Below are 27404 nucleotides of genomic sequence, written 5' to 3' on the forward strand. Positions count from 1 at the left end.
GGAATGAGACGTGAGATTGGAACGGGGCCGCCAAATCCACCACCGCCACCGCCACGTGCAATTTGACGTTCGCGCACGTGGAGGGCAAATGGCATTTTTTGTTCAACAGCCATTTACGTGACTTTAAAGCGGCATTCACTCTCCCCTCTGCTCTATTATCCAGTGGCAGTTTCGTTGAGGAGCGGGCTCTATTGTGCGTGTTCCTTCTGAACGTCCGTGCGCAAGAACAGCTCTGCTTGGTACTCGACTGTTGGACGAGTGCCTGCCGAAGACGTTGTGATTTTCGTTTTTTTTTGCCCGCAACTTCGGTCACGCTGGTGAAGGCAGAGATTAAAAGAGAGAAAGAGCGAGAGAGTGAGCAAGAGAGAGCGCGCGGGAGAGAGAGCGAGAGAGCAACATGGAGTAGGAAGAGAGGGGGCAGAGAGAGAGAGGGGGCAGAGAGGGGGGTGGGGTACAGAAAGCAAACCATAAAAAACAAAAAATGATGAACGAAGCAAAGTTCCGACTACACCGAGCATCTTCTTATTTTTTCTGATCGTAAAAAAGAAGCATAGAGGCACGGCACTGCACCACTCAGCCCTGTGACAACCTTGTTTGTGTGCTGGACTTCTTTCGCGCCGTACGTAGCCAGCCGCGCTCAGCGGTGGCGCCGGGGAAGGACAACAAAACAAACACAAAAAGCAGTTCTATAGAAATTAGTTTTCAATCTGGATTTAAAAGTGCATCGCTCACGTGGCTTTCTAATATCGAAAGGAAAGAGCAATAGCGGTCACCCATCCAAGCACGACTCTTCTCAGTGCAGCTTGCATAACCGTGCGTGCGGGTTTGCGTATGTAATACACACACGCGCGCAGGCAAATCTATTTTTAATGCTATTTGCACATTAATATGTAGACGTAACGCCACAGACCCATGGAGAGGAGAATGTTGAATGCATTATAATTGAAGATTTGAGAAATCAAATCTCGGAATAGATAATTCATTTAGAACATGAAAAACCAACTGAACTGGACTAGGGTGTAGACACGGCACAAGAGAGAGACGGGCGGCATCACGAGTGCAATTGAGATCGAATAAAGCGAAGTAAAAATGAAAGGTGGACAGAAAATGAATTGCCGGGATGAGGCTAAAAGATTTTTAGGTTTTTTCGGTAAAGTCACGTAGGAAAAAGTTAAAATTCAAATTAATAAAAGTAAAATAAAATAAAAATAAAACATAAAAAATCACGACGTTTCGATTGCAACACAAGCAATCATCATCAGGTATAAAATGAAATCGCAACAAAACATTCTAACCAGAAAAACTATAGACAGACATATAAGTAGACGTGACTTTACAGAAAAAACCTAAGAATATGAATCCTTGCAGTCACGAAAGCTTCAAATCTAGAAGTTAGAAGATTTGTCGGAGCGAAGTGGAAGGAGTTGGCCGTAGATCATGGATCGAGGAGGACCATGACAGGAGGGCCTTAGTCCAGTCGTGGGATATTAACGGATTACGAATAAAGAATTGTAGACTGGACGTTTGCGTGTGTAGATGATGTACGTATGCTGAGATTGTTTCGCACCGCGCGTAGCCAACCGTGCGAATCGGAGGTGCGGGGGAAGGACAACAAACTATAAACAAAATAATCAGTTCTGATGATGATGCGTTGTATGCAATGTGCATTGAACTTATTTCGCACCGAGCGTAGCCAACCGTGCGAATCGGAGGTATTGGTGTGAAGGCCGATGGTCAAGAGTAATGGCGGAGTGGCAGTCAAGGGATGGAATCCGTCCCGGGGCACGTCCACCGAGCTCGTCCGCTGGTGGCTCTTGTGGATTGTTACATCGCTGGATCGCAGCGGCGGCGGCTTTGGGGGGAGGCCTTCATCCAGCAGTGGATTGACCATGGCTGATCATTGTTACGTATAGATGTCCACAAGCATGTTCATATGTTGCTTGTATATCTGTGTACACGTTGGTGAGTTGTATCACTGCGCCTCCGATTAACACAGGTTTGGCTACGTACGGTGCGAAAGAAGTTCCACATACACGCTGTGCACACGAGTCGGGCGTATTTAGGGATAGGATGAAGCGCACCTGCTCATTGTGCTGCTAAAAATAACCCAACATAGTTCATGTAAGACGACACTTATCACGGATATGGGCAAGCAATTATGAGTGCAGTCTGACTTTGCAAAATGTGTGCTGCTGCTGCTGCTTCGAGGGTGCTCATTAGCATGTCGTTATTTATTTATTTCCCCTCTTTTACATATTTTTTTAAATCACAAATTCAGACCAACCTGACCATGGCTTTTACATTTTTTGCACAACAGAATAAAGATATTTTGGTCGACAATAACAAGGATTGCAACGTTGACATGACATCTATTGTAATTTTATTCTGTGCTCTTATCATCAATAATTCAGATTCCACACCCCCCCCCCCCCATTTGCAAAATGTATACATTATGCATATCGCGCATGCATGCTGCCGTGTTTTGTCGCAAGCTTTGCGATCAGTCGACGATGGTGGTTGCTGTAAGGCTGAGAACTGTATACATTCACAAATCGGAGAAACAACGTTCCCCAGCTGGGAGCGCGTCTCGTAAGATGATAACAAATATATGTTAGTAGCTTCAAAAAGTCAAAGAACCTCCACTTGTTCGCCATCGTGTCTGGAATCTTCTCCAGTTAGTCCCCAAGAGCTCGGAGGCACAGTCCATGTGGTATTGTTGCAAATTCTTAGAAGTGTTAAAAAAACATTTTTTCGAAGCAATGACTGGGAAATTTTGGAAAAAAATGAGAAAATATCGTCATCACCAGCCATGGTCAATCCACTGCTAGATGAAGACATCCCTGAGCCACTTCCATCTCTCATGATCCCGCATGCCTGGCCCATCTCATCGCTTCACCTCCTCAGTGGATGTCGGTCTCCCTTTGACGCATTGCATACCTTGATGTTTTCATTAAGCGTCTGGTAAGTTTAACGAACTACTATCATCAATCAATGGATTGTATCTCATTATTTCGACACCCACGTAGAGGAAGGTCCCTGGCGCCTGGAACATCTTCACACGGAGGGCACGGATGACCAGTTGCCAGTGTGTGAGCGAGTGTGCGCTCGCGTGTGGCTCGTTTTAAATGGATTACGCACTCGTTAATGAGCTGAATTGATCAGCAGGGAGTCCGGATCACAGTGGCCATCCCAGCCCGAGCCCTCCCTCCTCCCCTCCCCCCTCCCCCGCTACTCCCCTCCCTCACTGGCCCCGGCCACAGATCACCCAGGTGCCAGCTACTGGTATGCGAGCAACAACACCTCCGGCTTGCGATTGGCTTGCACGCCTGATGCGCTAACGTGCCTGAGCATTGATCGCTTGCCATGGGGGTGTTGCAATCACAGCCGAGGCGAGAGGGAGAGGGAATCGGGGGAGGGAGAGAGAGAGACATAATAAAGCGGTGAATTGAATGATTTACGCATTGGGCGAGTGACTCCGTGAGACCGTGCATCAAGGCTGCTGCGCTTGTGCGTTCAGCATTGGGGGAGTGTGATGCTCAGCCGGGAGCCGGGGAATTGGGCAGTGGAATTATGACAAGGCGACAAACTCAAACCGCTTGAACCTGAAATTGGTAAGACAATTGAGATGAATTCTCATCCCTTGATCAGTACTTACGGACATCATGCAGAGTGACTGCTCCACTGCAATTGCTCACCTTCAAAGGGAAGCGGCTGATGTGTGAGAGCTTCCTTTGTGGTTGCCTTAATACCCTGGAAATCGAGAGCTGAAGTCTATTTTTTTGAACGTCTGCTGTTATCGCGGTTTCGGCTGCAACCTCGGATCATGAAACGTTATTATTTTTGAGTGCGGCTCCATCTACAGATGTCGCGTTTCTCGGCAATTAAATATTCATGTGGACAGTTTCACGGACTCCGAATTAAAATTTTCGGTGACCCAGGCACACTCTCGCACGTCTGTGGTGGAGTGCCTGACAACTCGACGCTGTGCACAAAGGGATCAACTTTGGAATTGTAGCAAACATCTTGGGACTTCGATAATATAATTTATTTTTGCGACAGCAGCCGGCTCAGCTGCGTGGCCTGGTGAAAGGCACAGCGCAAAAAGACAAAGAAAACCGCTTTTTTTCCCATTCATTTCTCGTGAGGATATTACCAACAACAAACAACAACAACAAAAAGCTGCTCCGTTGCCAGCCGTGCGTGCCGCGCCAAGGTTGGCGATGGAGGATGGAGCTGAGGGCAGCCGTTGCCGTCGCAGACGCACGCACGCCGTGTCGGCATGGGCCTCTCCGATCCGCGTCAAGGTGAGCCCCTTTCCCAGACGCTCGCAAGCGACGGTCTCGGAGCGACTCGCTGCAGGACCGCGCGCACTGGCAGCTCTCGATATCGTCCATCCACTCAGCCACCCACTCGGACGCACGCGTAGTGCTCCTCGAGTTATGCCCGGGGGGGGGGGGTGGGGGGCAGTTGCGTTGCCTACGCAGCGCGCCAAGTCTACGGCTGGCTTCACGCACTCGTGTGCCAACCTCCAGCTCGTTATTCCCGAACCCATTGTTCGGCGACGCACAAGCGCACGAACGGCGACGCGAAAACTCAACACGTCCCATCGATGACACTCGTGCGGACTTAAAGCGGCCGAATGTATTATACAGGAATAGGGTACGTGTCGGGCAATGGCTCTTCGTTACAGCATATATACATGAAGAAGGGCCATTTCCCGAAACCTTTCCTTTTAAATATATATTAGTTTTAAGCAAGGCCGTAGCCATGGAGCCAACATTGGGGGGAACCAAATCTTCTAGGGTGTCTGGGGTCCCCCCCCCCAGAAAAAAATATCATTTTGAAAACTAATTTCCTGCCTAAAATATTTAATAAATCACTAACACATAGGATGGCCTTTTTATTAATTTTAAACAATAATGTCTAGCAGTGTATTGTATTACATTGCTCTGTTTTTTTCTTTTCTACCTTTTCTTGTTTCATTGTTTGTAATGGCAGAGATTAGGGATTAGTAAAGTACAACCAAGCATATTTGAATATTGGGGGATGTGTGTCCCCCCTCCAAATATATTATAATTACGGCCTTGGTTTTAAGGCCACAGTGTTATTGATGAATGTGTTTCGTTTTCTCATTTGCTATTGAGGATCTCGCACACTGACTGCCACGCTTCTGCCTTCATCCACTCGCATGGGGTACACGTTACCAGGGGTGTGCACTCATGGTACACTCACCACACGCGAACCCACCTCCACCGTAAACTAAACAATTTTTTATTTTACCACGTAAGACCCACTGAGCTACGCAGTTCTTTTTCAGAAGCGACCCGGCTACAGACGATAGCGCAACGAAGTGGCTTATCACGTGGACATTGAGAGCGGGACACATACTCTTAAACGCACGTTTCTAAATGTGGAGGGAAAAACCCTGGAGGTCCCGGAGAAAAATCCACGCGACCACGGAGAGAGAGACACGCACACTTTAAATATACAGGCGTCAGGTTCGGGATCGAACCGACGACCTCCTGCATACCAGGCGAGGTTGTTAACATCTCGTCACCGTAGCAGTCGTTATGCATTATCTAGTGAATCGCACACTTCTAACCCACCTGTGGCTACGTGCGTTACGCACGTGTCGTTACGCATGCTAATTTGACAATTCGATTCTGCAGACTTAGACATCTGAGAAAATCCCGTAGCCATGGGAATTACGTATGCTAATTACTATGCTAATGTTGCGCTGATTTCATATCGCACACTAATTTCTACACCTAATTTATTTATGTTAAATACCTGCCAACATGCATGTTTGGGCCAGATGCGTGTGATAAAATGATCAAAATGTTATCATCGTTAACTCCGGGGGTTGGTTGGGTGACCCTCTTGCACTTCAACATGTACTGGTAGGGTAGTATGTGTGAGTGATACTTAGTAGTAGCAGTAGGAGTCGCTTGGTTCGTCTCAAATTCTTATTGTGCCACGCGGTTCTCTATTTAATCGTTTTCCTTTTCATTTACGGCGCTTGGAAGACGTTGACAGGCGCCTAATGAGTGCGAATGATTACACTGGTCAACAAAATAAAACATTTTTTTTCTGGCCTGGACTTTTGCAGCTGTTTTAGACTAATTTCAGGGTGCTGATTCCCAATCTGATCTCAGATTTGCTCTATCACATCTCATTTTTATGCTATCGGCATACCCCATTTTCATTGATTTTACCCGAAATTAACTCTGTCACTTATGATTGCAAGTTGTTGCGAGTCAGTGACTGCTTTAGTGTTAAAACATGGTGCTGTATTTTTAAGATAGTGTGTTTATAGTATCATTTTATGTAGATATCCACATTTATTTAATATTTTTCTTCTGCAGTTTTTATTGAAAATGCAATATTCGATATCTCAAAAACCACATGTGAGACAAAAACTGATGTCAGATTTGGAATCAGCACCCCAAATTACCTTCAAACCGTTGGAATACCTTATGCCAGAAAAAGTGTGTTGACCAGTGTTATTTTTATTATTATCATGAAATTCGCCACCGACTTCGCTCATGCAAGGCCATCGCTCTGGGTCACCCCGCTCGGTTAGCGTAAGGCCCCGAGGCCGTGCGATTCGGAGAGACCCAGAGGCAATCGTCACGTGGCTTTTTTTTGTTGCGCGCGTAACGGATGGAACTCGGTGCCTAGAGCTCCTTGCAATCACGTGCGACATTCGTCCCATCAAAGGCGGCCCGGTGAATAAATACAGGGTGCTTCAAAATAATGTTAACGCTTACATGTGACTATCATTTTTAATGGGAAAAGAACGGATAATACTACACTGTAACATGATAACAAATGTAACGTGAATAGCTTCAACAAGTCAAAGAGTACTAATAGGGGTTTTCCCCTTTTTTCTGGCAACAAAACTGACACCTTTTGCAAGGAATTATGCTTACATTAAACACAATACTTGCAGTCAAATGCAAACAAAAAACAATACTCTGATAATTTATGCATTGTCTTTGAAACTGATTGATCCACACCAGAGACAGCTTTCTTTAGAGCCTAGTCTCATATGGTGTTCGACCAGATGACGCCAAAAGGCGCACAAAAAAGTCAAAGAGTCTCCACTTGTTCGCCATCGTTGTCGACACACAGAATCTTCTCCAGGTGGTCTCCGGAGGCCCGGAGACAACACATTTCTCGCGGTATTGTTGCAAATTTCTCAGAAGTGTTCATATTTTTGTTTTAAAGCCACCCCTGTCGTGGCTCGTGCCTGGGGAGTACACCTTTACTCTTAGTTTTTTCGGTAAAGTCACGTAGGTAAAACATGTAATTAAAATTAATAAACATAAAATAATAAAAATCACGACGTTTCGGAGGCAACACAAGTCTCCGTCATCAGGTGGGACCGTCACAGCCAGATTTGCTGCATCAAGTGAGGCAGGGATTCCAAGATGCAAGCTCTTAAATACAAGTTAAGGGGGAGGAGAGGGGGGGGGGAGCTTATCAGAATGTGGTAGCCAATGAATGGAACGTATTGGGAGGGGGGGGGGGTTTAAAAGACTTGTATTTAAGAGCTTGCATCTTGAATCCCTGCCTCACTCGATGCAGCAAATCTGGCTGTGACGGTCCCACCTGATGACGGAGACTTGTGTTGCCTCCGATTTTTTAAAATAAATTTTAATTTCATTTTTTACCTACGTGACTTTACCGAAAAACCAAGAGTATGAATCCTTGCAGTCACGAAAGCTTCAAATCTAGAATTAAGGAGTACATCCTGTCTGCGGCGCGCTCTGCCCTCCGCTCGCTATGGTTTCTTCTTTGTTGTCCGCCGAACCTGCGATCCACTTTGGCGTGCCGCACACGGTTTTCCTCCTCCGTCTGTTGCCCGGCAGTCCCAGCGGCTTCAGTTTTGTCACGCAGGCAAGTTTGGAGGACGGCTCGATGTTCAATTCGAGGACGAAGGCGATGTCCGCGCAGCGATGTTGGGGGGTGGGGGGGGAGTAGGATCTAAACACACTCGACAAATGGGGGTCCGTAAAAGTGCGTCTACAAGCCACTGCTGGATGTGGGCCACGTCGCACCGTGCAGTGGTTTTCCGCCCATACTTTACCAAGCGGGTCAGTGCACGTTGGTGGTGAAGGCAGTGAGCATATAGAGGTCACGGGCATAGTGCAACGGCAACGCATGTTTCTGCATTGTCCTCACAGCCTGCAACAACAACGTGTTTGGGCACGGGGTCACGCATCCAAGTCATATCCAGGCTCACAACCTGCTTGGGCTTCGAAGATTTGATGAGGCCGATCGCATTCGGGCGATTTAGTCAAAGACGTCCTTCGAGGTTTTGCACTATCATTCCGGTGATTTTTTTTTTATTTGCAGTTCGAATTGCGTGGATACAATGTTTGGGTTATGCGAGTGATACTGTGTACTGCATACAAAACATAAACTAACAAGCGTCAGTGACCTTCAACAGCCCATGGCAGTAACATTCCAAAAAACTATTCCCACGATGCTGGCGAGCTCGGTCAACTCCATGGCCGACAGGTGACAGTTTAGAGATGAAAGCCATTCAATCAAATTCTCATATTACCAAGTGTGTGTGTATGTGTGATGTTAGTAGCGTTTAGTGTAGTGGTCAGCGTGCTGCGCTATGAACCCAGAGACACGAGTTTGATTCCCGCTCATGGCCAACACCAGTGACAATTATCTGAATGGGTCCTGGGTCTCCACTAGGTCGACTCAGCCTCAAATGAGTACCTGGCACGGTGTGTAAACATCGCCACTGGGGAGACAAAGACGTCCGGGCGTGGTGCTGGCCACCTACCTCCTCGTGTGCTGTGCCGGCCTTCATAGGTGCTCGCTAATAGCACTTGCCCCATCAGTCTGTTAAAGCTATACAGGAGATCTTTGTCTTTGTAGTTATATCCACCCAGCTCCAACTGCTGCCTAATTCTAATTATTTAATAATGGATGATACCTTTATGGAAACCCTGTATTTCTAAATCCTTTATATTAAGTTCACTTGCTTGCTTGCTTGCGCGCTTACGACCGTGCAAATCTTTCGGTCGTTTTTTAACCCACTTCCCGTGATCCAATCGAGCTGACATTTTGCACACAGACTCGTTGAGCGTGACAATTTATTTTCGTGAAATTTTTTTCCCAAAATTTTACACTTTTTTAGGAAAAAAAATTTCATATTTAATTTCAAATACCAATGTGATAAAAATGAAACTCTTACTCAAGAAAACAGACATGAATAATAAAATAAAACCGATGCCACGCATATAAAAGATTTATAGTGAAAAACTTTGTTTTTACGGGTTAATTTTTTTATTGTGCTAGAAGTGCAGAGGCATTAATTAACAGTCGGCTGCTTGGCATTAATTAGACGGGTGACCTTCATATTTATGAACGAGAAAGAGTCCATTGAGACGAGGAGTAAGGGCAAGTCACCAAAAAAATCCGTCACTGACAAGGCGTCTTGTGGCTTTAAAAGTAGTGGCCAGTGTGTATTTTACAGCCCTTTGTCAATCCACTGCTGGATGAAAACTCTCCACACAGTGTTAGTCACAGGCAGTGCCGGATTATCCCAGTAGCAAAAGTAGTTAGATATGCTCCGGGCCCCGCACTTTCAAGGGGCCCGCGCTAAATGCTTTCAAGCTATCAATTCCGGTTCAGTGATTCTGCACTTGCTATATTACTATAGTACTATACTGCTTTCAATTTTTTTATGAACGACTGGTGTTTAAGGTGAGCGATTTGTCAGGTAAAGGTTTAACATGGGAATGATGGCACAGGTTCCACCAATTAAGGGCTACCGTTAGTGGTGATGGTAGTAGTGGGCAGCGATGGTCCTGGTGGTGGGCTTCTACCAAATAAAGGGCTGCCAGGTGGAATTGGTGGAAACCCACCATCAAAGCCGGCCGTCGCCCATCACTTACCTTAACATTAACTGCCCCGTCCATGCTGCTGACACTTGGGCTACGCCCATTTTAAACCTTTATAAACAGTTTGCCTTCAAAGGCTCACCTCACCCCCTTTTCCTGATGACCGCTGGTGTTGCGATTGAGTCGTAGTTTTTTATTCTTGGGTTTTTTCGGTAAAGTCACGTAGGTAAAAGATTAAAATTAATGAAAGTAAAATAAAAATAAAATAAAAATCACGACGTTTCGGAGGCAACACAAGCCTCCGTCTTCAGGTGGAACCGTCACAACACGATTGCTGTATCAAGTAAATGAGAAATTCCAAGAGATCTGACCCCGTATATATATTGGTGTGAAAGCGATGGGTATTACCTTGTTATCTCGGCATCTCTTGAGGAAGGCCAGCGTCTCGAGAAGCTGTGACTTCTTGTTTCGTTGTCTGTTAAAAACTCTTTTTTTCCTATGTGACTTTACCGAAAAAACCCAAGAATATGAATCCTTGCAGTCACGAAAGCTTCAAATCTAGAATCGTAGTTTTTTGTTGTTTTCTTTGAACCTATCTACGTGCCTTTACCGAAAGACCCAAAGAATATGAATTCCTGCAGTCACGAAAGCTTTAAGTCGAGATTTAAGATGTACACTACTTCGCCTGGTATGCAAGAAAGAGGTCGTGGGTTCGATCTTGACCCTGTTTGCATCTCTCACCATAGTTGTGTTGATTTTTCTCTGGGTCCTCCACTTTTTCCCTCCACATTTAGAAACATGCTGTTCAGAGTATTTGGCTGATATACATTTCCACATGATAAGCCACTTCGTTGAGCTATCATTTGTGGTTAGGTAACTTCTGAATAGAGAATATATACTCGGTGGGCCTTACCTGGTAAAATAAAAAGCATTAAAATAGTAAAATAGGTTCTGGGATGCCACATTGCCAGGTGATCTGGTTGTGATGGTGTGGCGGTCACATTCTCAGTACATTGTCATAAAAAAAAAAGTTGCTAGGTGTAAACCTACCTTTACAACGACCAGTATTGACTCGCACATACAAAAACAAATTCTCATAATGTGCTGTTGCGAAGCACCATAACCATTAAATACAATTTTATAAAGCCAAACAAAACAACCCTACTCTGCGTAAACAACATTTTTTTTTGTAGCTATTAGGCGTTCCGGACGAATGTTGCTTCACAAGGTGTACTTGTTGCAGCAGGTCGTGCGTGGCTTGTGGGCACTGCTGCCGATTCATGTGGGGTGTCATTGTTCTCGTTCGACAAGGGACACCTGCCAGGTGTGGTGAACATTGCACACCACGCTGCACGCTCCCGGTTTAGCGCAATGCCGTTCTGTCCGATGCCGTTGTGAATTGCAGCGTGTTGCACGGTGGGCTCTGACAGGTCGTGATGTTGGCAGTAATTATAATACCCCCCTACCTCCCACAGCAAAGTACTGTTGTATAATTGAAAAGAGCATTGATTGGAACATAGAACACATAAGAAACATCAAACACTTAAGAAACAACGAACACATTATATACATCGAGCACATGGGAAGCGGTTTAACACGTAGCCTTTCGCGACCAATATCATCCAAAATCCAGGTTTTTTTGGGTGTACAGCCCTGCAATCCCATGCTCGTGCCACTGCAGGCGGAAGGGCCATCTGCTGGACGTGGTTGCGAGATGCCCTCTCTGGGGGTGCGAGACATGACCACGTTTCATTTTTACGGTAAATCATAGAAACACAGATCAAGCATCTTCTTGGTTCTTTTGGTAAAGTCACGTAGAAGGTAAATACTAAAATAAGAAAAAATACATTATTTTATATTTAACATAATTTAATTGTGTTTAACATAATTTTATTATGTTTTATTTTTATTATTTTATTATTTCCCTTCTACGTGACTTTACCGAAAGAACCAAAAAGATGAATCCCTGCAGTCACGAAAGCTTTAAATCGAAACAGATCAAGCACTGGCACGCAAGTACAACTACGTTGTTTCATGAAACCTCTACGTATTCATTAACATTGTATATTTGTTTCACCATTGAGAACCAAAGGGGTGCAAGGCTGCAGTAAAGGTTAATAATCACCGTGCTAGCCAGACGGCCTTGGAAGAACCGAGACGACGCAACACTTTACCCCACTGCACGCGATTGGCTGATCAACTATTACGGCCGGCTGTAAGCCGTTTATACTATTCGGTGGACAGAGGCTGAGGGCGTTTCATAAATGTGGATCATTATTTTAACAGGTGTGCCGGAAGGTTCGAAATCCCGCGTGTTAACGATGAAGCCACGGCAGCATCCCTTCAAGAATACAAATGTACTTTCCGAAAGATAACGACTCGCCGGTATTTTTCATTTCACCTCGCACTCTCGACGAAGTGCAGACAATTCATTAAAAGATGATGAGCACTTAATAAATCAGAGGCTTAAAGTAAGGTGTTCGTCAATTATTAATACCAGTAAATGACTTTATGCATATTTAACAGCAGTGCCAGGCAGGCCATTCCTGGGTTTATACATCAGCCTGAATAAGACATCATCCAGTCTCTTGGTCAATGTTTCCTTTTGCTAATACAATGCCTGCCCACAGCAGAATACCATGGTGTGTGTGTGTTTTAATCAGCATAGCCTTGCTGATTAAAGTATACGCTTGCAGAATTGCGTCAGTCGGTTTAGACAATGCTGCCACTGTCAGTGTTGACCATGGTAGCTCGCCACAATGCTGCCGTGCGTTATATTTAATGTAATTATTGTGAACGTGTCCACTTAAAATTTTAAAAAAGTAATATAATACATCAGCGAAGTAGAGGGGATGACAGTTCGTCTCCTCTTGACAGCCCTCAGCTAGTGGTGGAAATTCCACATTCCTATGACAGCGCTAAGTGCAATGTTGTTAGGCGTCTATTTCACAGCTCTTTAATTCCAGTGCCCTGCTGCTAAACATAGGACAGCCACTGGAGAGAACCCCACAGAGTGGCACTCATGATGGGGATGCGTACACCCTGGCTGGGATTTGAACTCGTATTGTTATGATTATGGGCAAAATGTTCTAATCATCGTGTTACTTAGCTGAACGTTGTAGTCACCCGCATGTTTGGCAACATACGGTGCGAAAGAAGTTCAATATATATACATTATACAACATGTATACCAATTCACACTCAGTCATTAATATTAATTGAACGGAACAAATTCTACTCGGATAGCAAATTGCTTAATTCATATTTTAAAATGTCACTATACGGTCCTATTTAACTATGAACCCAAAAAAGCTTCACTGGGTCTCACTATTCTTTTATCAGCGGGGGCGAGGGGGCGGGGTGGGTCTGCATTGGGATGTTTCTCTAATCCCATTAATGAGACTTTGGCAAGCTTCCAAGGCGGCAACATCCAACACTCCCGTTTTCTGGCCACCTCTGATTCCCACGCCCGCAACACCTGGCGGTAAACCTCGTTACAACAACAACAACCGCCGTGACGTCACCACGGCGCTTGTGCCAGGCTAGGTGCACTTTGAGGCCACGTGAAAGTGTCGAAGGCGCCCGCTGGCAGGAGGTCACGGAACAGACAAAGATGGTGCCATGAGTTGACTGACTGAGACGGCTGGGCAGATGCACCACCTGTGCTCCCCGCTGCGCCAACTCGATGCGTTTTATCCACCCGGCGCTCCGCTCGTTGTTGTGGAGCGTCGCTACTCTGCCCTCCGTTGTTGCTGGAGGGCGACTGCCTCCCAACTTCCCACCAGCACCAGCAGCAGCGTCCTTCACGAGCCTCCTTCTCATTGGTCGCTCGTCTCATTGGTCGCTCATCGCTCATCTCATTGGTCGCTCGTCTCATTGGTCGCTCGTCCCATTGGTCGCTCATCGCTCGTCTCATTGGTCGCTCGTCTCATTGGTCGATCACCTCATTGGTCCCCTCGTCTCATTGGTTGCTCGTCTCATTGGTCGCTCGTCTCATTGGTCGCTCGTCCCATTGGTCGCTCATCGCTCGTCTCATTGGTCGCTCGTCTCATTGGTCGCTCATTTCATTGGTCGCTCATCTCATTGGTCGCTCATCTCATTGGTCGATCATCTCATTGGTCGCTCATCTCATTGGTCCTTCGTCTCATTGGTCGCTCATCGCTCATCTCATTGGTCGCCCATCCACGTGCTAGCAAGACTCAATCACGGTGATATATTTTGTAAGCGGCACGTGAGATAAAAATCGAGGGAAATAACTGAAAGTTGATAATGTACCACTGGTTTTATCAGGCACCGGTTGATTGTTTCGGTAAAGAGAAAACACTCTTATCCTCTTAATCAATGACTACACTCCCACAGCCATTGTGGGTTAGGAAGATGCAAACGCACACAATGGGTGTCCTGAACGTTCCTTTGATAAGTAAAACAACAACAACGGAAAGTGTGACATCTCCAAGCGTGATCATTGTTTTTTACCCTTCTATCTGGCAACAAAACTGACACCTTTTTACAAGGAGTCATGTTTGCATAGACCACAATACCTGCAGTCATAATGCATTATCAGTTTTGTTGCCAGATAGGGTAAAAAACCAATTATCATATTTTTACTGGCAAATGAGGTTCCAATGGTGTAAATCTCCAAGCGTGTTGTTGCTGGCGTTTTGTGCAAAACGCAACACGCGCCTGCCTGCTTTTGTTTTCATCAGCAGCGGGAATGATCGTCGTGTTCACTTCGTCGGAAGGATTGCCAAGGTGCATCTGCTCGATTCGTTCGCTTGCGAGTGCAATGTGCGGCTGCAAGACACTCACCGCCCGCTGCAGATTTGAAGCAATCTTAGAACAACAGCCACACGTGTGTATTTTTACGTCGAGCGTTTGATCGTCGTCTAAAGCTCGTAATCCCAACCTTGTTTTTTAATTTGAAGCGCCACCCCAGCCTCGCCCTGAGCTACGCGGTTACGAACAACTCGCAAGGAAACATTATTCTCTCTCTCTTTCTCTGTGTGATCCCATTGTGATGTTCAAAAGATGAAATGCGCAACTTAAAAAATAACCGGTCTCTCCCCCTCCCCCCATAAATGTATTCCAATTGTATTGTATCCATGTCGTGAGATGTGAAGCACGTATGTAATGTATTTATGTTTCGATTTAAAGCTTTCGTGACTGCAGGGATTCATCTTCTTGGTTCTTTCTGTAAAGTCACGTAGAAGGGAAGTAATAAAATAATACAAATAAAACATAATAAAATAATTCTCACGACGTTTCGGCCACAACGCAAGCAGCCGTCCTCAGGTGGAAAACAGGTCTGTCGAGAAGCCAGAGCCTGGGGTGTGTCATTCAGACTCTGTCTTTTCGACAGACCTGTTCTCTACCTGAGGACGGCTGCTGGCGTTGTGGTCGAAACGTCGTGACAATTATTTTATTATGTTTTATTTTTATTATTATTTTATTTCCATTCTACGTTACTTTACCGAAAGAACCAAGAAGAGGGGGTATTTATGTTTGTTCTATTTCTTTCGCAACCGTGCCCATTGGAGGCGCTGGGCAAGGACAACAAACCAAACACAAACATCGTGGGGATATCAAAGTCCTCGACCGGGCAGCCGATGCAGTTAACCGCACGAGTCAATTGACAAACACTTGCTTTTTTATCAACAACATACAGCAAGAGGAGCACGAGTTGCTGCCCATGGACGTGTGGCACTCGGATAGGCGGCTAGACCGTCAAATGTGGCGCCGTATGGAGCCCAGCCGGAGCGAGTAATTAAATCTTCACGATGCGTTCAGGGATACGCATTTCAGTCCCTTCACTCCACCTGCCACGCGGGTTGACAGAACGAAAGCAACTGCCGCGAAGGCGAACGTCGTTTCAAAAGCACTTTTCATTACGACAATGTAAAAGGAAATATTCGTGTTGGGTCGACGGGACATTCATATTTCATCCACGCTATGGGATTTGTGTTTCCCTTATTAGTCCGCATTATTTCTTCCAAAGGGGCGGCATCGCCGCGCTGACGTACCTACGCTCGGGACGCACGCCGATCTCGTGTTGTGCTTCCCTCCTGCTGCATGCGTTCAGCGATAACCGGTTATTTATTTTCGACAAACATTTGGGCAAGCCGTGGAAGGCACCTCGGTGGCCGATTTGCAAAACTGGCTTGTTGTTGGTGGTGGTGGGGGAAGGGGGTTTAGGTGGCCGCTCTTAATGAGATGCAACGTGGCCACATGCGGGCGTTGCTGCCGTGCAGCGTTGTCTCAAACCTCCAGCTAAATTACACACACGGGGGAGGTGGAGGGGGCTGGAAAGCAGATGGACGCTTGCGTGCTTTGCCGTGTGCTCAATTGATAGGGCAATCCTCTGTCACCAGAAAATAATTCAAGTTCCTTATGCCGGTTTTATCGTCGTCTTCTGATAGCCGTTGTTCTCTCGGTTAATTCCCTGCCGAGACACATTATTTTGTTTTTATCTTCGGAGGCTTCAGTACGCGAATGCCAAATCCGCCTTGATCACCACGAGCAAGCTGCAGAAAATAATGCCATCGCCACGTCTGGATGAAAGCCGTCGCGTTTTTCTGCATTTCGTGCGGAGCAAAAGAAAACGACACAAAGAAAAAATCTCGCTCCCCCCCCTCGCCCGCCTTCGTTTTCCATACTTCGCGAATGGTATCACCGGGGCGGGCATTTATTTAAATCCTTTTTTTATTTTTGTTCGAGCATCGCTCGCTCGGTTGACGAGTCTGCTTTTTAGGAATGTGGGTCACACGCGGCGGTTTTATTCTTTTTGGCCATGCTTCGGATATCCGTGCACATCCATATTTTAGATGCGTTACGTTGAATTATGGATGGAGTCGTCGTCAGCTTGACGTGCGCGTGAGCGCGCGCGTGCGGCTCCACTGCCGAATCACCGTTGGGGCATTGTACTCGACAATTAATAGCAGCCCATTGTTGATGTTCAATGACAATGCATTTCAGAAATTGCCAATCGTACGACGGCATGGGTGGAGGGGGGTGTTCCCAAGCTGCATTTGTCACGGAAGCGGTTTGTTTGACTATACTTCACCACGCCGGTCAAAGCGGGTTATAGACGACCAGCATTTGATTTGCCGTGTGTGAGGTCTCGTCTAGGTGCAACCTTTTGGCCATGATTTATTACTGGCTTAGCAGTGTGAAGATGCATCGATTCGTCGATTAATATCCGATTCGACAGCTCGCCATCCATTGAATTGTGTGTGTGTGTAATAATCGATGTTGTGGATGTGTATACGTTGTATGTCATGGGTTCGCATGGCCAGAGGCCGCTACATTGAGGGGTAGTGTTTTAAAACAATCGATTATTGACATTAAATTGGGACGCTGAACCGCGTTAATTCGGCGAATTGCGATGTTGCAATCCCTGTTAGTGTCACTGTGAGAGCGGTGGGACGGCGGTTAGCGCACTGCACTACGAACCCAGCGACCTGAGCATGAGTGCCGGCCACAGCCAACGTTGATGGCGAGTGAAATATCTGAGCTGGTCCTGCCCCCCCCCTCCCCCCCTCCACTTTAACAGCCTACACTGACCAACGTGGCGAGCTAAAGTATGGTGAAACAATCCCCACTTCTATACCAGTAGTCGGCTTACCTGAGACTCAGGAGTCGTGAGCGGCTCTCCAAGGCCCTCCTACTTCGCGACGTTGTTTATGAAGCGACTGCGTCTCTCGTATTCACCGCAGGGCATTGCGGCTCTTGAAATAATTGAGTTTTTTTTTAATATTTTTAAGGTTTTTCGGTAAAGTCACGTAGGTAAAAAATGTAAATTTAAAAAATAAAAATAAAAATCACGACGTTTCGGAGGCAACACAAGCTGCCGTCTTCAGGTGGAACTGTCACAGCACGATTGCTGTATTATGTGATACAGTTCCACCTGAAGACGGAAGCTTGTGTTGCCTCCGAAACGTCGTGATTTTATTTTATTTTTATTTTACTTTTATTAATTTTAAATTTTTACCTACGTGACTTTACCGAAAAAACCTAAGAATATGAATCCTTGCAGTCACGAAAGCTTCAAATCTAGAATGAGTTTTTTTTGTTTACCGAATTCGAAATGAAATGCCCTGCTTGCCATTTCGGTTGTCAAACCCTGCCCTGTACTGGCATAGCATGAGGAGGCCTTCATCCAGCAGCGGATTGGCATAGGCCTGTGAACTATAACTGCCAGCGTGGAGTGAAACGCAAACCATCGTTCATTATGCAGCGCATATTTAACGGCAGCGAGCGCGCTGTTAAATTCTCAATTTAGTTCACGTGTCTTGCTTGACGATATGCAGGGCAAGCCGTGTTACACAAACAAACAAAAAATACGTGACGCACGGAAATATTCGCAGGGTAACAAAAACATAAAAAAAACAAAAAATTAAATGCGACGAAGACGAAATAAATCGAACGTTCTTTTTTCCCGGGCCATGTTAATGGTGGATGAAAATGGTCCCATTTAAAATCCATTACTGAATGTAAAAGCAGTTACGCTGACCGTGCACTGGCCCCGTCAGAGTCAGCAGGCGTCTTTGCAGTTCCACACGAGGCGTTGGGGGGGGGGGGGGTGCTGAGCCAAGTGCGACCTCACGTCTGGGTGAGATGGAGACATTACGATGCATGTTGAGATGGTGACATTACGATGCATGTTGAGATAGAGACATTACGATGCATGTTGAGATGGAGACATTACGATGCATGTTGAGATGGTGACATTACGATGTATGTTGAGATGGAGACATTACGATGCATGTTGAGATGGTGACATGACGATGTATGTTGAGATGGTGACATTACGATGCATGTTGAGATGGGGACATTACGATGTATGTTGAGATGGTGACATTACGATGCATGTTGAGATGGTGACATTACGATATATGTTGAAATGGTGACATTACGATGTATGGTGACGATGCCACCTGTCCTGGTTTCCCCCGGATTTTCCCTGTCCTGCAAAATTGAGTAAGTCTTCCCAGGACATCAGAAGGCAGCTGTGTAATAATACAATATTAAAGGTGATGAATTTTAATGAACTTCTCCCTTCTTCCAGGATTAAGCATTCGCATGTATAGGGTGCTTAAATGCTTCCTTGCATCACATCTCAAAATCAGCCATTCCAATGCTCTGCTGCAGTCGAGCCAAGGCGACTGCCACTGTCAGCTGTATCCCTGTGTGGCTATTCTTTGTTGAGATATTCCCCTTCCCATGACGTGTCCCGTGTTTTTTGTCTTGTTTGGTTTGTCGTCCTTATACCCGCACCTCCAATAATAATAATAGTTAAATTTGTAACGCGCGCAAATTTGCAGACGTAGTGGCCGCAACTCAGAGGCGCGGAGCCAAGCTCGGAGCCTCTGAGTTGCGGCCACTACGTCTGCAAATTTGAGCGCGTTGGCTACGTACGGCGCGAAAGAAGTTCAACACACATACAGAGTATGTTATAAACGCGACAATCTCTCCAGCCGCAAGCACGGCCGCGCTCCCTTCACGATGTTCAGCTCCGGCCCGGCAGAAAAGAAGTTGACAAAAAAAATCATGTTTATTTTACACCCACTGCCGACCATCGAGCTCCGGAGGGGACTTCTGACCACAAAGCAATTACGGCACGAGCCCTTCGCTCAAAGAAACATTTTAAAGCTTTAACATTTCAAAGGGCGCTGCTGCTGCTGCTGTTGCAGCCGCTTCCACACGAATCGTCGCTGGGAGTCACGCTGTCGCGGGGACGCGCGGTCCTCCCCAAGCACTGCTGCTGCTGCCACACGCTCGCTCGTTCGCGCTGATCAAACGCCGGCTCCCGGCGGTTTTCGCCCCAGAATTTGAGCCGTGACCTCATCGCGGGTCCACCTGTAGCGCCGCCTCACGCGACGAACCTCCCTCTATCGTCGAGTCTCGGGCGGAGCGCCGGAGCTGCACGACGTTTGAGTGGCGTCCAGGGACTGCGCTGAACCCACGCTACCCCGCCGAGGTTAAGCGAGGCCGCGTAATTGTAGCGCGAACGGGGAGAACGGAGGAAAATGTTTCCAGCTGAAAAGCAATACTCTCAAGGAGACAGCCCGCCCGTTTGGTCGAATTCCACCTCCCCTCCTCCAAAAGTTGCAACACAAATGTACTTATTTAGTGGAGGGTTAAACAGAAGAGCTCTTAAATCAGAAAAGTTGTCACATGAAGACGGCTGCTTGCGTTGTAGCCGAAACGTCGTGAGAATTATTTTATTGTATTATGTTTTATTTTTTATTATTTTATTACTTCCCTTCTACGTGACTTTACCGAAAGAACCAAGAAGATGGAAGAACCGTTAGAGATGGTGATGGCTTCGGGAAGTCTTCATCCAGCAGCGCATTCTATTCTATGGTTGCGCATGGCAATATGTTCAGGAGCTCATTGGCAATGTCGAGGTCTGATGGCCACGAAAGGGCTTCGGGAGAGAAGAGAGAGCTTGTGTCGTTTTACTACTCCCCTGTTGAATGGGCGCAGGCCACAGTTGATTTACGTCACGGTCCATAGTTTGGGATGTATGGTGGTCACAATTGCACGACCGTGGCTTGTGTCGTTCATTTTCCATGTATGCCGGAGACGTGATGCGCATCGGTCTGCTGATGTCGTGATGTGGTTGATGGCACATCAGTGGCTTCGAGGAGGGATGGCAAAGCCAGCGGGTGCGATGTTTAGGTCTTCGTTGTTCCACTCTGTTCACCAGCGCTAGAGTAGCGGATCTGATCGCGGCCAATGATGATCATGATGATGGATCAGAAAAAGATAACTGAAATAAAAGGCAGTTGCCAGTAAAGGAAATTCAGAATCCACAGAGCCCTTATCTTATTGACACACAAAGCTCTGACTGTCGCTGCATGTGCACACGTTTAAATCTTCTGTAAATGAGAAAAAGCAGCTTAGAATGTACGGCCGTTTGTGTGATGATGGTGTTGTACTGACATCGCCGTAACCTCACTACCGCACGTTTCACTACATCGATCAAATACGTCCCCTTAGGAGTGCGGATGGCAGCTTGCCTAAACAACGATTTTAAAGTCGTATTTTTTTTCTCTTATTAACGATGCTCAAACTTGTGTCGGACAGCCAAAGAGAACAGCCCGACGAATTGGATACGTGTCTGCAAGACGTATTCACTTTTTTTTTGTTTTGGGATTGCATCTCTCTTCACGCCACGTGGTGTGACCGAGTCTTTTGCGTCACTGTGCGCACGTGACTTGGACACGTCATCGTGCAACAACGGGTTTAGAAAACGACGGCCCCCTGTCGGTAGCACCGTTAATTGTGTCAGCGAGACGCGTCCGATTGTCCGACTGCCAACTCGTGGCTGAACGCATCGTCCGCAGTGGTGGAGGTATCACATTTGTTTTTACTCTTTGATGCCATCTGTTCCGACGGGCGAGTATGCATCGGGTAAAAGACACCGGGTGTGACGCGGCCTCCAGGGACCAGTCGAACTCGTGAACTGAGCCCCCAAAAAGGTTCGTCACAAAAAAAGTAATACCGCTATGGAAACCCGCCTCCCATTGACCCTCGATTTATAGAGATCATTTCCACGCTGCCACGGCTCTATGTAAGCCAACCGCGCTAATCGGAGGTGCGGGGGAAGGACGAACAATCTAAACACAAAAAGCAGTTCTAAATAAATCCGTTTTCAATCTAGATGATTTAAAAGTACGTAGCTCCAGTGGCTTCCTAAGATCGCAAGGAAGAGCGTTCCAGACGGCCGCAGAAGTGCACCTGAAAGCGCGCGATGCGGTGACCGTCTTTGTTCGATGGTTAGCCAGGAGCCGCTGCAAGGATGACCGCAGCTTGCGTGATGGTTATACTCCTTGAAGAGATCAGCCAAGTAAATAATTGACGTGACATTTTTTCACGTCCTAAATTCTTCTAGAGCTTAAATTTCGATTTAAACTTCGATGTAAAGCTTTCGTGACTGCAGGGATTCATCTTCTTGGTTCTTTCGGTAAAGTCACGTAGAAGGGAAATAATAAAATAATAAAAATAAAACATAATAAAATAAAATTCTCACGACGTTACGGCCACAACGCAAGCAGCCGTCCTCAGGTGAAGAACAGGGCTGTCGGAAAGGACAGCTTCTAGAGCTCCCTATAGTGGTCTCCCCTCCACCTGCAGTGGCACGAGTAAGCAGTTGCAGGGCTGCACCTTTGTTTATATTCCACGTGACCGCAGTAGACACTGCGTCCCGTAACAGACAATGTGCAACTAAATCCTCGGTGTCTTTAATCATGCGGAGCAGTCAACTTGGCATTCCTGCCCCCACCAGCACGGTGGAGAGCGTGTCCACAGTTTGCTGTCTCCTGCACGCTACCCGCGTCTGCATTTGGATTGCCCACGATCACTTGTTATCATTGTTACAGTTGATATGATGCTACGGGGGTAATATAATGACAGATGCCGTTTCATGTAGACTGTGTTGTAGGAGTATGTGTTGTGAGGTGTGAGGAGGAGGATGCTGCTGCACACGGTGATGGTGTGAAATATGTGCAGTTGACTCATAATTCGTTTTTTTATATCAACATATTCAAGTTATTTTCGTTGGAATGGTGGCACTGTGGTTCATGTGCTGTGCTATGAGTTCAGAGACCTGAGTTTGATTCCCGACCATGGCTAAGATCACTGGCTAGTGATATCTGGACCGATCCTCTATTTTCACCAACCAGCACTGACCAGTGCGGTGAAGTATAGTCACACAACCCCCATGAATGACGGGTCATGGGTATGCCTTCGGTTATCAGTGAATCGACAAAGAGCTGTAGCAGAAGTTACAATTATATTGAATAATCATACTGGTAGGAACCTCCTGGTTACACCAGCCCACGGGGGATTATTGTGTCCGTCCGTCGTACAGGGAGGGGCTGGGTGGGGAGGGTGGGGAGGGGCTGGGTGGGGCTGGGTGGGGGGTGGGAGGGGTGGGGCTGGGTGGGGAGGGGCTGGTCATCCCGTGGTGCCCTTATAAAACTCAACGTTTAACCTACTCACGCCGGCTTGTGCCCGCCCTCACAGTCGGGCATATTTGCGGAATACACCACGCCGCCATTGACCCTGGCCATTGACCTGAGCAACCCAACGTTCCTACCAGCTCCCTCCGCAGGAATGTGTTATCCTAACCCTACGCGTAAGATGAGTGTACTGTCATGGTACATTGTGGATACCTTCTATTTAACAAAGCTAAATCTACCCCCTGTGGTTCTCGCAATACTCGTAATGACATCAACAAAATACATACAATTACAAATATTGAACTCCATAGCATGGAGGGTTTGCCATCTGTCCTGGTTTTCCCAATATCCTCCTCTTTTTGGGGACAGCTATCCAGGGAAATATGTAAGTCTTCCCGGAGCATAAAACATCCCAGTGATTTTATTGTTTTATATTTTTATTATTTTATTATCCCAGTTATTGTCAGCTGGTTTATAAAAACGCCACGCGTGACAATGCGTCCACACGTAATTCTAGATTTGAAGCTTTCGTGACTGCAAGGATTCATATTCTTAGGTTTTTTTCGGTAAAGTCACGTAGGTAAAACATTAAAATTACGTCCACACGTAGTCCTCCCCCCACCTCTCATGGCACCGTGAAATATTCACCCTCCTCTCGCGTGTCCCAGCTTGTTATTGCCCCCCCCCCTTTCTGTTCCTCACAAGTGGCGGCCCTGGTAAGCTCGCGTGTGAACCCTTCCCTCCTCCTCCACCACGAACCCACACCCCTCAACGCCACTGCTGGGATTTGGCGAGACGAGGACTTCACGAGGAACCACGTGTCAGAGTGGGAGATTGATGAGGAATACGTCCGTGCCGCGTCTCAACCGCCCGCGATTCGGGGTTTGTGCGACGCTAACGATGCCCCGCTGGCTCGAGGGAGCCCCCCCACAGCCACCAGGCAGGGGGGTACATATGTCCCCGGGCGCCACGGTAAAGGGGCGCCAAAATGAGGCTTACAACGTGACATTATAACTTATTGCGGCGAGCGCGGCAGCCTGAAACTACTGCACAAATCTACACCTCAACCTAAAATTTTATATATCCCGCCACACACAGCCTACATGTCATGTAATTACATTTTGGTATGTGATTCAACGGTGGGGGGGGGGGGGGCGCCAATTTTATAGTTCGTCCCCGGGCGCAAAATATCTAGCTACGCCACTGCCACCAGGAGCCCCCCCCCCTCTGCCCCACAGGGAATGCCCCCCCTCCAACCGCTCTTGTGTTGCCTCGCAATTACTCAACTCCACCGCGGAGCAGTGATTGTGGTCGCCTAATCCGCACTGATTGCGCGCCGTCGAACAAGAAGCCGGGGGGGGGGTCTGTTGAGGGAACACGCGAGGTAGGTGTCAACTCCCTCGCCTGGCACGCAGGAGGGCGTGGGTTCGATCCCGAGCCTGACTGACGCCTGCCTGCAGCTGTTGATTTGGAGTTTGCGTGCCACTCTCTTTCTTTCTCTATCACGCCACGTGGTCGCGTGATTTTTCTCCGGGTCATCCGCTTTTTTTGTCCCCTACACATTTGGAATCAGCATCACGCGTTGAGAATATTTGCCTGCGATACACTTTCCACGCGTGACGCCATTTCGCTGAGCTATTATATGTGGCCAGTTCGCTTAGAAAAATAAATCTCTATAACTTAGTAGGCCTTACCTGGTAAAATAAAATAAAAAGTTAAATAGTTTAAATATGCTAAATTCCTCTTGATATGCAAACTCTTGGAACCTCCGAGTTCAACCCAGTCTACACAACAAAGGCTCATTCCTAACAGGCGTGTTTCAGCCGCACCGAACCTCACAAAAACAATATCCAGGGCCTACCTTTGTCTCCTCCCACCCTCAACCAGTATATATACAAGGACTGTTTTCTTGGAATTTCTCTCACTTGATACAGCTATCGTGCTGTGACGGTTCCACCTGAAGACGGAAGCTTGTGTTGCCTCCGAAACGTCGTGAGAATTATTTTATTATTTATACTTTTTTATTATTTTATTATTTCCCTTCTACGTGACTTTACCGAAAGAACCAAGAAGATTAAATTGTTTAATTTAATATTTAATAAAGAAGCGAAGCTTTTCTCTCTGTGACCTCGCTAATAAAGATGATACCCTCTAGACTCTAGAGTCTAGGGCGTGTTTCTCTTCTCCGGCTCTCATTCTGTCATCAGTTTTGCCCACCGGCTATCGACCTCGGCTTGACGTCATCCCGCTCAAGCCGACTCGCATTTCTGACCAGTCCAGATGACGTCTCGAGCCGGCGTCCACGCCCTCGGATCCACGCGAGAGGTCGCAACCGGGTACCCGATACCCGTACCCTACCCGATACCCGGCTACCCGTACCTAGCCGGGTACGGGTAGCCGTTTGCGACCCTGGTGCGGCCGGGTACGGGTACGGGTAGACCGTGAGTCACTGGTGAGTAACCTAGATTTGAAGCTTTCGTGACTGCAAGCATTCATACTCTTTTTTCTTTCGGTAAAGTCACGTAGGTAAAAAAATGAAATTAAAATTAATAATTGTTAATTCTTGTTTTATTTATATTAATTTTAATTAAAATGTTTTTGTACCTACGTGACTTTACCGAAAGAACTAAGAGTATGGTGAGTAATCGTTTGTCAGTAAATTTCGGTTAGGATACGGGTAGGGAACGGGTACCCATTTGCGACCCTGGTGCGGCCGGGTACGGGTACGGGTAAGGAATCAAAACCCGTTTGCGACCTCTGCCTTGTGCTATCGTCAGGGTACACGTGAGCTGGCACCAAACTCGGTAGCGTGGCTTTTTTTTACAACGTGGAAGGTGTTGAATTTCTATATGACATTTTTTTCTCTCTCTTCCATTTAACAGTGATAAGCTGCGCGAGACAAACACTCAAGGGCAGTGCTCGGTGCGAATTACAACTTTGAATGAACAGGTGACTTTAACTTGGTCGGTAATTCGGGGTTTCAGGGTGCAACCCAGGTGAAGAACCACTGCTCTACAGGGACTCTTTAGACCTGCCGGGAGACTGAAGGTTCTTATGCCAGCAGCAGTGGCGTGAACGACCAACTGCAGAGCTGCGCCTTTTCCATCAGAAAATCTTTTACTCAAACAATATGCAAAAACGGCACCGCAATTCCATGGAACATCCGATCGTCGTGAACATAAGATAAATAATTCTAGATTTGAAGCTTTCGTGACTGCAAGGATTCATATTCTTGGGTTTTTTTCGGTAAAGTCACGTAGGTAAAAAAATTAAAATTAAAATTAATAAAAGTAAAATAAAATACAAATAAAATAAAAATCACTACGTTTCGGAGGCAACACAAGCTTCCGTCTTCAGGTGGAACCGTCACAGCACGCTTGCTGTATCAAGTTTTATTTTATTTAACTTTTATTAATTTAAATTTTTTACCTACGTGACTTTACCGAAAAAACCCAAGAATATAAGAGAAATAACAAGGGCTAACACTGTTGAGGCTTTTACAGGCAGGCAGCCAACCGGCCGGCCAGCAACACAATTGGTCATTTAAACCCGATACAAAACGTGAGTGGATCTCTTCCAACGCGTCTATTCGAATGAAACGCAGTGCGGGCATGTGCATCCGGAGCAGCGTATGAGCCAACGTTGTTGTCGTTGTGTATCCCCGTGGCATTTTGAATCTTTCCTCCCCCCCCCCTCCTCTCTGCTTTGTTGTCATAGATTGATTTTTTTTTGATTTTTCGCTCAAAGGCGAGAGAGAGCGACCCTTCAAAATGTCATTGGAAACGTTTGGGGCATAATGTCACGGCGCTTGGCACACGCTGTCCACTTCTTGCTCTTTAAAAAATAAAAGAGCCTCTTTTTCGTAAGAGTTTAACATTTTTTTTGTATTTATATGTGTGTGACATTGTTCGGTTGCTTACGATTTTATTTATTCAAGAATTCCCCGCCGAGTTTGACAGTTCTGGGATACGATTTCTTCTTTACAATGTCTGGACAGCTGTCTTTTTTTCATTAACACATCATTATTATTATTTTTTTGCACGCGTGAGGAAATGTGCGTATCTGGAGAGACACAGACAAGGTGGTGTAGTGGTTAGCGCTACGTTGAGCTACGAACCCGACGACAAGAACAGGTCTGTCGAGAAGACAGAGTCTGTCTTCTCGACAGAACTGTCCTTCACCTGAGGACGGCTGCTTGCGTTGTGGCCGAAACGTCGTGAGAATTATTTTATTATGTTTTTTTTATTTTTTTATTTTTTCCATTCTACGTGACTTTACCGAAAGAACCAAGAAGATGAATCCCTGCAGTCACGAAAGCTTTAAATCGAAACGGCTCGTGATGTCGTTCGCAGCTCTGTGGTGCTGTTGCAGAAAATAAAATAAACAGCATTGCGTTTTGCGGAATAGAAGATGAAAAGCACAGCCTTCTGTCTGGCCAGTGCAGCTTCAAGGGGGTTAAGTCCACATTTCCATCTGCCGCGAGAGATTATCAAACTCGCAAATCACCCCGTGCGTGGAGTGAATGGGATGGATATCGAGGAAACCTAAGCACATTCACTCGCCCCCACCC

At 46.5% G+C, this 27404-nt stretch overlaps 1 protein-coding gene across 1 annotated transcript in view; it reads left to right on the forward strand.

Annotated features, from left to right (window-relative positions):
• The first annotated feature begins 4115 nt into the window (after positions 1-4115).
• The window catches only part of LOC133351767 (FERM domain-containing protein 4A-like), a 231774-nt gene continuing 208485 nt past the window's right edge, over positions 4116-27404 (forward strand). The window contains exon 1 of the mRNA XM_061567259.1: positions 4116-4304. Within this exon, the coding sequence (XP_061423243.1) occupies positions 4221-4304 (84 nt within the window). The 5' untranslated portion in view covers positions 4116-4220. The remainder of the gene's footprint in view (positions 4305-27404) is intronic.

Source organism: Lethenteron reissneri, chromosome 38 (genome assembly GCF_015708825.2).
Source record: "Lethenteron reissneri isolate LAM-NWPU_2019-01 chromosome 38, ASM1570882v1, whole genome shotgun sequence".
Taxonomy (NCBI): Eukaryota; Metazoa; Chordata; class Hyperoartia; order Petromyzontiformes; family Petromyzontidae; genus Lethenteron; species Lethenteron reissneri.